At 41.9% G+C, this 15,013-nt stretch overlaps 5 protein-coding genes across 6 annotated transcripts; 2 read left to right on the forward strand and 3 right to left on the reverse strand.

Annotated features, from left to right (window-relative positions):
* Window positions 1-3,898: 3,898 nt before the first annotated feature.
* On the forward strand, window positions 3,899-4,472 carry LOC131294483 (Golgi-associated plant pathogenesis-related protein 1-like). Its single transcript, XM_058322530.1, has 3 exons — window positions 3,899-3,903; window positions 3,968-4,085; window positions 4,152-4,472. The coding sequence occupies exons 1-3, from the start codon at window positions 3,899-3,901 to the stop codon at window positions 4,470-4,472; spliced, it is 444 nt and encodes a 147-aa protein (XP_058178513.1).
* Window positions 4,473-4,630: 158 nt separating this feature from the next.
* Window positions 4,631-8,426, reverse strand: LOC131294484 (structure-specific endonuclease subunit SLX4). The gene is made up of 6 exons (XM_058322531.1): window positions 8,311-8,426; window positions 7,683-8,200; window positions 6,657-6,839; window positions 5,036-6,564; window positions 4,814-4,966; window positions 4,631-4,734 (listed from the first exon to the last, which is right to left on the reverse strand). The coding sequence occupies exons 1-6, from the start codon at window positions 8,424-8,426 to the stop codon at window positions 4,645-4,647; spliced, it is 2,589 nt and encodes an 862-aa protein (XP_058178514.1). The 3' UTR covers window positions 4,631-4,644.
* On the reverse strand, window positions 8,062-8,914 carry LOC131294534 (uncharacterized). 2 transcript variants are annotated; one of them, XR_009190382.1, is made up of 3 exons: window positions 8,701-8,914; window positions 8,311-8,612; window positions 8,062-8,200 (listed from the first exon to the last, which is right to left on the reverse strand). XR_009190382.1 is itself a non-coding variant. In XM_058322587.1 (2 exons), exons 1-2 carry the CDS (start codon window positions 8,823-8,825, stop codon window positions 8,429-8,431), a joined length of 309 nt encoding a protein of 102 aa, XP_058178570.1. In that variant the 5' UTR covers window positions 8,826-8,914; the 3' UTR covers window positions 8,268-8,428. The 2 variants fall into 2 exon arrangements, 1 of the variants encoding a protein (XP_058178570.1); XM_058322587.1 differs by lacking the exon at window positions 8,062-8,200 and having other exon boundaries at window positions 8,268-8,612.
* A 1,325-nt stretch (window positions 8,915-10,239) lies between these two features.
* LOC131287868 (putative glycerol kinase 5) lies at window positions 10,240-12,494 on the forward strand. Its single transcript, XM_058316958.1, has 5 exons — window positions 10,240-10,505; window positions 10,581-10,674; window positions 10,882-11,381; window positions 11,456-11,887; window positions 11,956-12,494. Exons 1-5 carry the CDS (start codon window positions 10,386-10,388, stop codon window positions 12,421-12,423), a joined length of 1,614 nt encoding a protein of 537 aa, XP_058172941.1. The 5' UTR covers window positions 10,240-10,385; the 3' UTR covers window positions 12,424-12,494.
* A 341-nt stretch (window positions 12,495-12,835) lies between these two features.
* On the reverse strand, window positions 12,836-14,995 carry LOC131285523 (heat shock protein 83-like). The gene has a single exon (XM_058314384.1). The coding sequence runs from the start codon at window positions 14,993-14,995 to the stop codon at window positions 12,851-12,853; it is 2,145 nt and encodes a 714-aa protein (XP_058170367.1). The 3' UTR covers window positions 12,836-12,850.
* Between the last annotated feature and the right edge of the window lie 18 nt (window positions 14,996-15,013).

The raw sequence follows: 15,013 nt of genomic DNA on the forward strand, positions 1-15,013 counted from the left end.
TGACCCGATTACATGAACTAGGAGCAAGTTCACTGATCATCTCGTCAAGTGTTTTTCTAATTTCTTTTTGCATTTTGTTTTCTAATTCTTGTATCTCATGTCCCACATGAACTTTGATTTGCTCCAGCTGCTCCGTGTGGTACTCAAGAGATAGTTGAAGATTGTCCAACATTTCCTTGCGAAAATCGATCATAGCGTGAATGATCGCTTCCATCACGGTTGGCATGTCGGCAGTAGCTTCTCTTTCTGCTGTCCATCCTAAGCGCACCAAATTGTACATAATCACACACAAAAACGCTCTTTTCATCGACATATTTCACAAACTTCACTCCAGAAGTTTCCGTGGAGTCCGTCGAAGGTTCTACAAACAACTGAACGTAGCATTTTGAAGAAATATCGCTCGAATAATAAACGATCGTAACCTTTGGAGCGATCATTTACTTCAACGCTCACAAAAAACGTCAAATTCATAATGTTCTTAGAATGAGCTACTTTTGTTACGATTTTTAACAGTTTTTCTCTCAAAAACTTGTTTGTTGTTCACTGCCGATAAGGATGTATTTATATTTTGTTACACTCTTATGTTTCATATTGTTTGAATCATACTTTTGTTTCAAAAAACTACCAGGTTTTGTTAACCATAAATGTGTTTGTCACACGATCATCATCAAACTGGATTTGAATTTGATGAAGAAGTTGTTTCTCAAATAATGTTCATTAAGTATCTTTTTTTATTCTTTGGTGAAACGATCATTACACATTTACCATCAATCAACCTAATTTATATTCTAGCCGGTATTCCGGGCCCGAACTTCCATCGTCGTGTTGAGGCAAATAAAATGGTCCCTTTTTTGTACTGTGCGGGAAAATAAGACTATAAACATAACTAGGCGACCACTTCGTACACGCTCAAACGGAAAATGTGCAGCTGAGCTATAGTTACTCACTTTTTTATGATTTCCACCCAACAAGCTTTACTTGGAATAGTTTTTCTGAGCTTTGATATATTTGACACCCTTGTTATAAATAGTTTTGCAAGTAAATGTTAACAAATGTTAGAAAATGAATTTACGCAAAACCATACCATTCCGTATGTTTCTTTGTTCCGTTCCGTTTACTCAGCTGTTTTTCCATAATTGTCTACAACAACATTTCTGCAATTCAGGATTGTACAAATAACCATTTTGCAGGTCAATGTTGATCCAGAATGTATCCTTTAATATAGAGGGATTGTTTCGACGATAACTATTTATTTCACTTTATTCGTCCGGTAAATACATTTAGTTTACAAAACCATGAAATTGAATGAAATTACTACATCTGAGAGCTAATTAGAGGCACGACTGCGAAACATCATTGTTGCTGATTTCAACGAGTACGAGTATCGAAATAAGTTCCAACCCACTCCCCATTGCTTATCATCACCGTTCAGACGATATAGCCCGTTCAAATGACTGTAATAGAAAAGAAGGAAATAACGATTTGTATGAGTTAGAACACAATATGTGTGTCTATGTTTTACATGTGGTATACATACGATACATAATTGTGTCCAAACCACCATGCTCCATATGTTTCAGCATAGTTGAAACTGGATCCGTCATTATCTTGATCAAATGTAGAGAACTCCATTTCATTATGGTAAAACAACGAATCACCAGCGGATCCCGAATACTTTCCCACGCTGAGCTTGTACTTTTCCTCCTCGCTTGCAATTTTAAAATCATCATAAAGCGCATAGGCTGCGTTTCCTTCGAAATCTTCCACCAGCACCAACAGCTCGTGTCTTCCCGATCTCGTCATAATATGAAGCTGCTCCAATCCAAGCCAATGCTCGCCCCTAAGGTCTCCGAATCCTTGTTTGTACATTGTCCAGTTGTGGTGAAAATCGACGGACCCATCAATCCGCCGCTGGAACACCGTCCAGCCACCGCCAAAAAGTGACCCGCTGTTTATCGTATTAAGTGTTTTTTCAAGTGCCTTGAACTTTAACTCATTTTCGTTTATCATTCTGTTTTCTAATTCTTGTATCTCATGTCCCACATGAACTTTGATTTCCTCCAGCTGCTCCGTGTGATACTCGAGCGACAGTTGTAGATTGTCCAATATTTCCTTGCGAAAATCGATCATTGCGTGAACGATCGCTTCCATCACGGTTGGCATGTCGGCAGTAGCTTCTCCTTCTGCAGTCCATCCTGAGCGCATCATATTGCACAGAATCACTAAGAGCAACCCTCTTTTTAACGTCATTTTTCACCAATTTCACTTTCCGTTCATCCCGTCCAACTTCGTTCAAAGAACTGAACGGGGGTTAAGCAACTCCAGCTCGCTCCATTTTATATATATTTTTTACTTTAAAAGCACAAAAACATTGTTTTGATTATGAACTTAGCAAATGAGCAATCAACTTTTCCAACAAATATAGTTTATGTTTCGTTGCACTCTTATATCATTTAACGTTCTTGTTACTGCTGATATTACTTATCTGCATTAAACATACATGGATTAGCCACGCACGATCAAAAGCAAACGGTTTCTGTTTTTGTCGTTTCTGTAAAACACTGTAATTTACGTAATTACTCATTCGATTAGATTGTTATTTGGAAGTGGAGTAAGTTATTCCAATAATAAATACATGCCTTCTGTGGTATAATTTCTTCTTCGATGGCGTAACGCCTATTTGCGGTCATGCCACCACATTAATGATTTACTAGGCTTTTCTCTTTTTCCTAGGTGGATAATCGGTACTCTCGTAGAAGGGAGGATCCGATCTCGTTTAGGTTTTGATCCTACGCCAACGAAGCGGTTCCCAATAGGCTGATTTCCCACCCGGCATACCCGCACGGTTGTTCTGTACCCACAATACAATTTTCATTACACGCATAATTTTTGGACTCGTTCAGTTCTAAAATGGTGATCTTATATCTTGTTGGCACCATTTAAATACACTTAAAAAAAATCTGAAGCACCTTTGAGGGTCTTCAAGGTTGAAGCAGCGTGGTAAAATTTATTGTTCCAAGCGGTATTTAAAATCATGGACCTATTACTAATAAACTGAGTCCTAGCTTTACCTTGCTATGCTTCTTTCAATCCTAGAAGTACTTCAGTTAATCCAGGACAGATGAATCATACCAAATGAATTTTCATTACACTTCTCGGTTCCATCCAATTCTGCTGCGTCTTATCAACCACTTATTCGGTCAACGATCATGTGCTACAAAGTACTGAGCATAACTAGAGAAACAATCGAGCGTGTTAAGGGAATTTATTGTATGTTATTAAAGTACAACGAATTAACTTATTGTAGGAAACCAATGGTCTTGATGTAGTTCATCGAAAAATAATATCTATAATTTATCAAACAGTACATTGGTTTGAAATCTTCTTCACAACCGTTTATAATAATATACTGTTAGCAATATTTTCCGTATCAAGAAACGCAATTTTTTAAAAGATCGAACAGTTACAGCAACAAACTGGACCCACAGTAACACAAACAGAGCGGCTTCGAGATAACGCTTGACCAAAGGAATGAACCCACTTAATGGCAATTTCATTGGGAGTGCGTCAGAGCGCAGTTTGAGTTGCAATCATCGTTATAATCAAAACTGCCAACTGGCGGCGAATGCCACATCCATTAGTCAGGGGTAAGCCTCGTTCAGTTTATCGCCAAAAGTGTGCAGCTTCGTGTGGAGTTGTTCATTTCTGTTCCGTCGTGCCAATGCGCTAGCTGTCTTCTGTCGAGACCAAGCCTTATAAAAACGAATGTAACGACTAAGTAATTTATGTTCAATCTGATTAATTAAATTTCAACTAACATCCGTTTACAAAACATAGGTACGGTTAAAAGTAATTCACTGTTAGGCCACACTCATCGTTCATGCGTGACACACTAAAAATGAGGTATTTGAACATCTGAAAAGACAACTTAATTTTATCATTAATTGATTGCAAATGTTTCGCCCAGTTACTCAATATTCCAACAACAGGTCCTGGACTTTCATAATGTGCTCCGAGCTAAACACTCTGCAGAACCTTTGGTGTTAGACCCTCAAATATGTCAATATGCCCAGCAATGGGCGAACGTAAGTATTCCTGTACTTGAATACCGCAACCACTGGCATATTGACTGCTATTAAACTCCCTTGCAGACGCTGGCGAGCAAAAAAGTTTTGCAACATCGTACCAACGGAAAATACGGAGAAAACCTATATGCCCTGTACGGAAAAACAAATGTCGACGCTTCCCAAGTAGTGAACGCGTGGTACAATGAAGTGAAATACTACACTTTTGGTACATCGCAGCCCCATAACTTTAGTCAAGTTGGTCACTTCACTGCATTGGTATGGAAGAAGTCCCGTAAGCTCGGTGTTGGCATTGCAGCCAAAGGTACAAACGTATATGTCGTGTGTAACTACGATCCACCGGGTAATGTTATGGGGCACTATCATCATAATGTTACCGGAAAATGAACTAAAAAGGTATACCTCAAAACAGGTGTTTAAAGTCTTCTACTTGAACAGTTCAACTCCGAATTTCCATTCATTCATTATATTTTATTCATGATGAAACTAACTAGTAAAAAATTAAATAAAACTATAAAAATAAAAAAAATTAATAAAACGACCCGCGCATCCACAACCTTTATTTTTTACAATTTGATTTTACTCGGTTAACACCCGAAGACGTACTGCGGAAAGTTATACATAGTTTATCGAGAAAAGCAATTATATCCTGAAATGTAAAAAAACAATCAATAATTAGTTTAACTATACTGAAATGGGCAGGCAACCAGACATAAAACGATGCGCACATTTGTTTCATACCGTAATCCAACTTCCTTCAAAACACTGCAGATTTCATCTAAATCAACTGGCTGATAAAGTAGAATACTACGCTGAAGTGCTACATTTTCAGATACTAAATTAAAAAACGCTATATGCAATGGAACTGGAACCGAAGCAATCTGAAAATAAAGTTAATAGTTTGAAATTGTTAGAAATGAAGAACAAAACCGGAGTAGCAAAAATCATACCTTTTTCCGTGGATTCAATGGAAGGTATACTTCATCAGTACCAAGATCCAACTTGAAAGGACAAGGATGAAGCAACGGATTGTTTTGAGATAATTCCTGTGAGGCATGATTCATAGGACGGGATGTTGGAGATATGCTATTTACTTTTGCTCTACTATGCATGCTGGTGATAGTGGAACTATTTTCCTTTTCTATCTCTTCTGCAATCCTTTCCTGCACATCTACGAGCATATGAGTTGCCTCGAATAAATGGTTGAGCACCCTAACAGCTTTTGGTCGATTCAAATCTTTCAGACCGTACTTAAATAGTTCCCGCTCAATTTGTGGTGTTGACATATTCTCATATGATGGTATTTCAAAGTCAAATGGTTTTACGCCTATTAAATACTCAGGACATCTTGCCGGCGACGCCATCAACTTAAGCTCAGAAAACTTGTCCTCGAAACGATTTGCTTTTGGTTGGTTGCATGCTGGTTTGGTCGAACAGGCCGTTTCACCCGTTGGCGAAAGTATAACATTTGACCGTTCTTTTTGACCGTTTAAATTATCCTGATACTGTATTGGCGATGAGAAGCCTTGTGTATCTTTATCCGGCTCAATAACTTCCAACTCAGCATCATCGACTCGTAAATTAGGAATTGTGTCTTCTTCTAGGTCATTAGCAGTTCCATCCATCACAAAAGGAGAGGGAAAAAAATTTACATGCCCGTCTTTATCGACAGCCTTTTCCAATGGTTGCGACGATACGGTTGCCTTGGAACATTCATCTCTACTTAAACTCTTTAAACTGTTTGTGTTAGACTTCTGCAATCTCAATGGTGGTAAATTAAACTGTTTTATTAAATTATCCAGATAAACGAATGTGCTTTCAGCGCAATTTGAAGGTTGCTCAACAACTTTAAATTCATCAGAAGAGACACATACAAGGTCATCATTACTACATGGTGGTTCTTGAGATTGTACTATAACTGTCTCTTGCCTCACCTGCCCCTCTTTTTGCGGTTCATGATGGTAATAGAGTTCTGTTTCATTTAAATTGTCTTCTTCATCGTTATTGATCTCTTCTATATGATGACTCACATCAACTGGAACTTCATCTATCGGTTCGTTTATAACAGTCTCACTTTTTGGGAGGTCTACGATAGAGTTCTCATGCCTCGAATCGTTGTTCTCGATTGTTTCATCAACACTAGGTGTATAATCGACGAGATCGACCGTTTCCACTCTATTAGCTCCGGTCTCTAAAGCTTCGCTGAGTCTTGCATCAATGGCAATTCTATTAAACGAAAGCATTTTCTCGCCACGATTTGATTGCACGGCACACACTCCGACCTTGTCGTTGACCACTGGACACTGGGGAATTTCTGCGATTTCCATACACTTGCTATTGCTTTTGACTAAAGGCTGGTCCGTCGGATTAGTATTGTCGAATTGTTCATGATCTTTTGAAGCGATGGCTCCTCGATTGGGTTGCTGTGTATCTTCTTTCGAGATGGGTTTCTCTTGGTGCACTTTCGAGGAAATCTTCTCTAGACCAAAATAGGAAAAAATAAATATGTAAACGTCTCTATGAGCATCTTATAACTAAGAATGGAAAATCATTTTTTCCAAGTAATATTACCTTCTTCGCTGGAATAGACTTCAAAGCTGACGATAGGTTCCATATCTGATTCATCAAAAATATTTTCCGTACTGCGATGTAAGATAGGCACTTCAGCACTGATATCCAAGACGATGCTACTCTCATCCTCAGATTCAATTGCGATTATATCCTGATTCTTCAAGTTGTCCTCACAGCCTTCCACTTCACGGGCAGTCAGTCCGCAAACAAATGGTATACTTTTATTTACTTGATCTTTGTCAAGATCCTTGTGCTCCTTTCCAGGTGATTGCGTTTCTGATGACGTATCTTTGATATTCTGCACTTCGCTTTGATTGAAACGCGTTTGTTCAGTTCGTTGTTTCAAAGATTGTTCCTCGATTACTTGTTCTTCACAGTCACCTAATTCTTCTTTTTCTCTGTCTTTCAAATGATTAAAGTGCACTATTGAACTATCCAAGTCATTAAACAAATCAGGAGACGCTGTCCTTTCTGCTACTGTAACATCTTGGCACAAACTTACTTTACCATCGATAAATGTTTCACACAGTGTTCGTTCAGGTGTACTTTCTCGACCAGGAATTTTGCTCCAATCCTTTAAAAGATATCCGACAGGTGCGGGATCCGTTTCCATGAGCTCTGGTACATAATACTGATCCAGCAGATGGGAGCTTGCTTGTTCGGTTTGCGCAATCCAAAACAAATTGCTTAAGCAAGATTGGACATTTTCAGTGGAAAATAAAGCATTGGAATCTGTGCACGGTGGTGTTATTTCATTTGGAAACATTTTTCTGGTTTGTCTGTCGATGAAATCGCGAAGTTCTTCCCTTGTCCTGAGCTGCAGATTTGTTGCGCGTTTATGCTTAATTTTCTTTACATTCTTGCATCCTGCTCCAAAAATCACGTTAAGGTCATAGTCGGTGTAGCTATTTTTGCATCGAAAACCGAACTGCTCCAAAGTAGTACGAATGCCAATTATTCGCCGTTCTTCGAAGGTACCCGAGGAGCTTGCGGAGGTTAGATGTGTTTCTTTACTAGACGAAGTACCAGAGCTGCATTCCTGATCGGCCAGCGACCGTGACATAGCCAACGCCATTTGCAGTTGTTCCGGATCGACCTGCTCCGACGCACTGTGATCTTTGATTAGCTCGTGCAGCACGTCGTAATCACTTTTGTATTTCTTAAATATTTTACGAATATCCGATTGATTCTTCGGCTTTCGCGGTTGTTTCGGTTTTTTTGCAGCCCGTTGAACTTTCGTTTGTTTTGGTTGGGGAACAGCATTTTGTCGCGACTCTTCAAAGTCATCATCCTCAACTATTTGGGTGTTTAGAAAGTTACTTATCAGTCCGTTTCCGTTCAGTGTTTTCTTCCGTAACTTGGGTAATTTTGGTCCATCGCTTGAGCAAACATCCTCTGATTGTGTTCTCCTTCGCAAATTTGGAACCGCTGGTTCTTTGTTGGAGTCATCTGAATGCTCGTCATCATTTTCTATGAACGTAGCTTGGCTGCAACTTTCGGCTGTGAAGAATTTGGACTTTTTGCAACTTCTCAAGATATTCTCGCTACAAGGGAAAAGAACAAAGAAGAGACAACAGGTCAGTTCATCTACTTATACTTTATTGACTAGTCTAATGCAAAGATCACCCATCCTTGGTTGATGCATTGCCGTTACCCCGTATTCAAGTCGTTTCCATCGCTCTGCTGTTCTGCGGCAGGCTGCATTGGGGCAGCAACATTACTGTCCGATTTGATGAGCCTCAATTTGGAGTACTTTAACCGTTTACTCATAGTTACTTTCTCGCTTGATCTTCCTTTTCCTCTTCGAGCAGCTTCCGGATGGTGTCCCCACGTTTGGGCGCAATCAAACTGAATCGCATCAAATTCTTTCGATCCACCTCTTCTTCAGTTTTCTCGAAAAAGTCTCTCCTCAGACGTTGCTTTAGATTGTCACCACCGATGTAGCTCACGACGGAGCTGGAGAAGAGAAAAATAGTAAAACATGGTCCGGTAAGGGAAACGAGCTTCTAAGATGCTTATCCTAGCCTCTTTTCGTTCAACCTACTAAAAAGTCGCGAAAAACACCGTACCGGCTGCTATGACAGCCCAAGCAAACTGGTTCCTAGTTTTGTATATCACTGTTCCCTTTGTACGGCGGGGTTTCCATCGACTAGCATCGATACCACCCATTACCTAGTCACACAAAACTATCAAGCGACGTAGAAGGTAACCCAAAACGTGTATTTTGTCTGTTATTTATGACCATAAATTTTACTAAGCACGATGTATTTGTTACTACACTTTCTGTTGTTCTGGTTCTGTCAAGTCAACTAGTGTTGGCAGAATCGGAATTCGGAAGATTCGAAGATTCGATCCCTTGACGGATTCTAAAGATTCGAATCCTTTTTGACAGATTCTATAGATTCGAATCCCGGGGGGTCCGCGACAGCCGAGCGGTTACGCCGGTTAGAAAATCGGCCCACGCCGGGGCTCACCACCTCGGTTCGACGGTTCGACGGCGACGGTTCGAATCCCAACCGAGACCGGACCCTCCCCTGTACGAGAGGACTGACTATCCACGTACAACAGGGAAACAAGTCTCGTAAGCCCTTAACGGGCAGGCATGACCAAGAGGTCGTTACGCCAAGAAGAAGAAGATTCGAATCCCATCTGACGGATTCTAAAGATTTGATTCGATTAGGACTCGAATCAGATTTGATTGGTTTGGGACTCGATTTGATTCGATTCTGACTTGATCTTAAACTGTTTGAATCGACTCACAATGATTTGAGCATGTATGATATGACGGATTGGGATTCGGATTCGAAGATCCGGATCTCAGAATGGATTATAATCGAATGATTCGAATCCCTGTAGGGATTCAGTTTCCCCATCACTAAAGTCAACACATGATTCAAATTCGATCCGTTTATAGTACTACTGGTTGGCCACTGGTTTAAAGCTGGCTTGAAGCTGGTTTGAAGTATGTTTTTAATTCGTATCTACATTGGATTTTTAAACAACTGAAATAGATCTGCCTGATAAAAATAAAATATTGGTGATGATAATCATAATCCTGCACAGCAAACCACCATTCCTTTGGTAGTGATCATGCCTTGAACGCTTCTTGCATAACGTATTCGTTCGATAATATCGGAAAGCGATAAGGTTGAGTTGTTAGTTAGAAAAAGATAACAACATAAATAAATAAACATCTGATTGCTGTGACAGTCATGCATGTTGTTTGTTGATAACCATTAGTTGCTCAAAGAAATAACTGTTCGATAGTCTAAAAACTTCATTGGAAAGTTTTTAACACACTTCGTAGTCCATAATTTGTAACTGTGCAGTGCACTTATATTTTTTCGATTTCAATATACTCCCAGCAAAGTATATGTGCAATAGTCGCAACTCTGAATCCCTAACTCCTGATAAAATTTGATACAATTATCGGCTGGGACGGAAAATCCATCTGTGTGTGATATACCTGATCGTCTACGCTAAGCCAGTCATAACGATATGGAAAGCTTCTCGCGGAGTGTTATTTCATCGCTTGAACCACATTTAAGTTAATCATAACCAATCATAATCATAACGTTATCGTCTGTTCGTTTCCAACGTGGACGAATCGTCGCGGTTCAATGTGATTTAATTTGTGAGTGATGCAAGCATCCCGGGATTCAGTTAAATCATCATATTGTTCGAATTCATTCCGGTGTGAAAAAGGCGTGTGTCGAACCAGCTTTCCCAATGGAAGAAACACCTCACTACATAGCTACACTCGATATAGGAACTACCACAATTCGATGCTTCATATATGCCGCAAGGACAAGTGGAGATCCGGTACCCATTGGGACGGCCTATGATCATGTAAGATTCATCACTTATCGTCATTTCATCGTATAAAACTGTTGTCGTTCTAAAATATTGAATTATATTATATAGGTAGAATTGCTCTATCCAGCACCAGGAAGAGTTGAAATAAACCCGGAAAAACTATGGACAAGTGTGTTGCAAACGATCGCAAATGCTACCACTGGTTAGTATAAGAAAAAAGACGTCTCACATTTTACCGTATCACAAATATCATTTTAGACTTTAGACTGTGTTGTTATCTAATCGGTAATCTGAAGGGATTACTTTCAACGTTTTATTCATGTTGCTATCACTCTTCATTCGTACAATTAATCTTTGAAAATGCATGGCGGTGTCGATTATAATATTATTTTTGTTTTATTGCTTTTAGATGCTAAATTGAATTTTGATCAACTATCCTGCTTGGCTATATCGACGCAAAGGAATAGCTTCACCTGCTGGAATCGAAAGTCCGGGCTCGTTTATCACAACTTTATCACCTGGAAGGATTTACGTGCCGACCAACTTGTAAACGAATGGAACAATAGCCTCACTTTACGATTGCTGAAATTCGGTGCCGGTTTCCTCTACTTTTTCACCAGAAGCAATCGTTTTCTAGCCGGAAGAGTTATCAAGCTAATGAATCCACAGGTTACATTGCGTTTGTCCTGGATCATTCATAACAATACGGTGCTGCAGGATGATATTAAAACCGGAGACGTTCTGTATGGTACCATCGATTCGTGGTTGCTTTACCGCTTGCGCCAAGGCACCGATCGCAGCCGCGAGGTGAATCACATCAGTGATGTAACGAATTGCACCTCTACAGGGTTTTACGATCCCTTTGCACAACAGTGGGCTGGGTGGGCATTGAATTTATTTTCAATTAAGGTAATTATAACTGCATTCAAATTTTCAACTAAGCTTTGAATGTGTTTGTAGCAACTGTATTATTTCCTTTGCAGAAAGAGCTGCTACCAACGGTTGTCGACAATTCCTACGACTTTGGTTACGTACACGAATCACTTTTGGGGGCCAAAATCAAAATTGCAGCTTCGATATCGGATCAATCGGCATCGTTGTGGGGTAATTGTTGCTTTAATCGTGGTGACGTCAAGATTACGATGGGTACAGGTTCGTTCCTCAACGTAAACACTGGCTCCAAGTGCCTTGCCTCGGTGCACGGGTTATATCCTTTGATCGGTTACAAACTGCGAGATGCGTCGAGCATGGATATCACATATCTCATGGAAGGCTCATCGAACGATTCGGGTTCAATAATCGAGTGGGCCATGAATGTAGGACTGTTCGATGATCCGGCGGAAAGTGCTGGCATGGCAATGTCTGTTCCTGACTCGGATGGTGTTCTCTTTGTACCCGCATTCAGTGGACTAGGAGTAAGTTGGAATGGTTTCATTGTTATTATACTTTAAAATACTAATATTTTTTTCTCACTCGACTTTAGCCCCCCATTCGTGATGATAGTGCTGGAAGTGGATTCATTGGCATCAAACCTTCCACTCGTAAAGAACATATGGTGCGAGCCGTACTGGAAAGTCTTGCCTTTCGTGTATCACTGCTGTACGACTGTGCCCTGAAGGAAACGGGATTCTCTTTTAACAGCATCAAAGTGGACGGGGGTGTATCGAAAAACGATTTCATCTGCCAAACGTTATCTAACCTCACCAACGTAAAGGTGGAACGAGGAGAAGTGGTGGACTCAACGGCAATGGGTGCAATGTTCATGGCTGGTTTGAATATCGGTATATGGCGCTCCAAGAGCCAGCTGGTGAGCCTACGACGAGTGGAAAAGACGTTCACTCCCGATCCAGAGCATAGGAACATTCAACTGAGACAAATTCGCGCCTGGCAAAAGGCTGTTGACAGATTTAAAAAGTGGTATATGTTGGAAGACATAAAAAATCTAGACTGAGTATGTGATATTTTATATGCAATGGTGAAAAGTACAATAAAAATAATGTTTCAACATTTTCCAAGTTGAAATTCTATGCAAATATGAAACACCATGCTTGGATTTAAATTTCAAATTTATTCAATAGTTTATACAAGTTCTACTCTGTCTCTTAATAGTTCTAGATGGCAACAAATGTACGATGAGTAAATGGTGTGAATCAGTAGTTCACTTAAATAGGATATGTGAACACTTAGGAATTTTTAATTACTACTGTAAGCATTTGGAGATGCAACCGATATAAAGGATCATCATCCGATTTGGTTCCTTCTAAATACCCCTAGCTCCACGTACCATTTACATTGAGATCTAATGGTATGAGGAATGCAGCAGTAATGTACAGCATTAAAATTACATGCAACAGCAGCTTACTTCGGTATTTACCCGTTTAGTCCACTTCCTCCATGTGCGACAGATCCTCGGAATCGTCCACCAACGGTGGGGCGTCTCCGGCGGCCGTAGTCGGTGCAGCGCTGCCACTGGTCTCTTCCGTCGTCATCGGCTCATCCTCATCGATTCCAAGACCGAGCTTGATCATGCGGTAGATGCGGGAGGCATGGGTTCCGGGCTCATCCAGCGAGAAACCGGAAGACAGCAACGCCGTCTCAAACAGCAGAATCACGAGATCCTTTACAGCCTTGTCGTTCTTGTCAGCATCGGCGCGCTGGCGCAGCGTCTCGACGATGGCGTGATCCGGGTTGATCTCCAGGTGCTTCTTGCCCGCCATGTAGCCCATGGCAGACGAGTCGCGCAGGGCCTGTGCCTTCATGATGCGCTCCATGTTGGCCGACCAGCCGTACTGCGACGTAACGATACAGCAGGGCGAGTCCACCAGTCGGTTCGAGACGACCACCTTCTCCACCTTGTTCTCCAGCACCGACTTCATCACCTTGCACAGGTTTTCGAACTTGGCCTTGTCCTCCTCGCGCTTCTTCTTCTCGGCCTCATCCTCCGGCAGCTCAAGACCCTCCTTCGTGACGCACACCAGCTGCTTGCCCTTGTACTCCTTCAGCTGCTGGATAACGTACTCGTCGATGGCCTCCGTCATATAGATGACCTCGAATCCGCGTTTCTTCACACGCTCAACGAACGCCGAGTTCTTCACCTGCTCGGTGGTCTCGCCGGTGATGAAGTAGATCTGGGACTGGTTCTCCTTCATGCGACCAACGTAGTCGTTCAGCGAGCAGTACTCATCTCCTGATGCCGACGTGTTGAAGCGAAGCAAATCGGCCAGCTTCTGACGGTTCTGGCTATCCTCGTGCACACCCAGCTTCAGGTTCTTGCTGAACTGATCGTAGAACTTCTTGTACGTTTCCTTATCCTCAGCCAGCTCCTCGAACAACTCTAGACATTTCTTCACCAGATTCTTGCGGATCACCTTCAGGATTTTGTTCTGCTGCAGCATCTCACGAGAAATGTTCAGTGGCAGATCCTCCGAGTCGACCACACCCTTGATGAAGTTCAAATAGTCCGGGATCAGCTCCTCGCAGTTGTCCATGATGAACACACGGCGCACGTACAGCTTGATGTTGTTCTTCTTCTTCTTGTTCTCGAACAGATCAAATGGCATACGACGGGGCACAAAGAGGAGCGCACGGAAGTCTAGCTGGCCCTCAACCGAGAAGTGCTTCACCGCCAGATGATCCTCCCAGTCATTGGTCAGCGACTTGTAGAACTCGCCGTACTCTTCCTGCGAGATGTCGTCGGCATTGCGCGTCCAAATTGGCTTAGTTTTGTTCAACTCCTCGTCCTCAGTGTACTTGACCTTGACCGTCTTCTTCTTCTTATCCTTCTTATCATTGTCGTCCTCAGCATCTTCTATTTTTGGCTCTGCATCCATAATGTCCATCTTTTCGTCCTCCTCAGCCTCATCGTCACTCACCTCCTTCTCGCGCTCTTTCTCCACCAGCAACTTAATCGGATAGCCGATGAACTGGGAATGTTTGTTCACGATCTGCTTGATCTTGCTCTCCTCCAGGTACTCCAGCTGATCCTCCTTCACGTGCAGAACGATCTTGGTTCCACGACCAAGCGGTTCGCCGGCATCCGTACGAACCGTGAACGATCCTCCGGCAGACGATTCCCACACGTACTGCTCGTCATCGTTGTTCTTCGACGTGACCACTACCTTGTCCGCGACCAGATAGGCAGAGTAGAAACCCACACCGAACTGACCAATCATGCTGATGTCTGCGCCGGCCTGTAGAGCCTCCATGAACGCCTTCGTTCCCGACTTGGCAATCGTACCGAGGTTGTTCACCAGATCCGCCTTCGTCATGCCGATACCGGTATCAATGATGGTCAGCGTGCCGGCCTCCTTGTTCGGAATGATCTTGATGAACAACTCCTTGCCAGAGTCCAGTTTCGTGGGATCCGTGAGCGACTCATAGCGGATCTTGTCCAGGGCATCCGAGGAGTTCGAGATCAACTCGCGGAGGAAAATTTCCTTGTTCGAGTAGAACGTGTTGATGATCAGGGACATCAGCTGAGCAATCTCAGCCTGGAATGCGAAGGTCTCGACTGCTTCCGGCATCTACAATAAAATAAAACG

Source organism: Anopheles ziemanni, chromosome 2 (assembly GCF_943734765.1).
Source record: "Anopheles ziemanni chromosome 2, idAnoZiCoDA_A2_x.2, whole genome shotgun sequence".
In the NCBI taxonomy this organism is placed as follows: domain Eukaryota; kingdom Metazoa; phylum Arthropoda; class Insecta; order Diptera; family Culicidae; genus Anopheles; species Anopheles ziemanni.

Bases quoted from the DNA above. Each gene is read 5' to 3' on its own strand.
- LOC131294534 (XM_058322587.1), bottom strand. From the start codon at position 8,825: ATGGGTGGTATCGATGCTAGTCGATGGAAACCCCGCCGTACAAAGGGA. The intron at 8,613-8,700 runs GTAGGTTGAACG...TCTCTTCTCCAG, and splicing joins GTGTTTTTCGCGACTTTTTA to CTCCGTCGTGAGCTACATCG.
- LOC131287868 (XM_058316958.1), top strand. From the start codon at position 10,386: ATGGAAGAAACACCTCACTACATAGCTACACTCGATATAGGAACTACC. The intron at 10,675-10,881 runs GTTAGTATAAGA...TATTGCTTTTAG, and splicing joins GATCGCAAATGCTACCACTG to ATGCTAAATTGAATTTTGAT. The intron at 11,382-11,455 runs GTAATTATAACT...TTTCCTTTGCAG, and splicing joins TGAATTTATTTTCAATTAAG to AAAGAGCTGCTACCAACGGT.
- LOC131294483 (XM_058322530.1), top strand. The intron at 4,086-4,151 runs GTAAGTATTCCT...ACTCCCTTGCAG, and splicing joins ATGCCCAGCAATGGGCGAAC to ACGCTGGCGAGCAAAAAAGT.
- LOC131285523 (XM_058314384.1), bottom strand. From the start codon at position 14,995: ATGCCGGAAGCAGTCGAGACCTTCGCATTCCAGGCTGAGATTGCTCAG.
- LOC131294484 (XM_058322531.1), bottom strand. From the start codon at position 8,426: ATGAGTAAACGGTTAAAGTACTCCAAATTGAGGCTCATCAAATCGGAC. The intron at 8,201-8,310 runs GTAACGGCAATG...TTTCCCTTGTAG, and splicing joins GGAAACGACTTGAATACGGG to CGAGAATATCTTGAGAAGTT. The intron at 6,565-6,656 runs GTAATATTACTT...ATTTTGGTCTAG, and splicing joins AGTCTATTCCAGCGAAGAAG to AGAAGATTTCCTCGAAAGTG.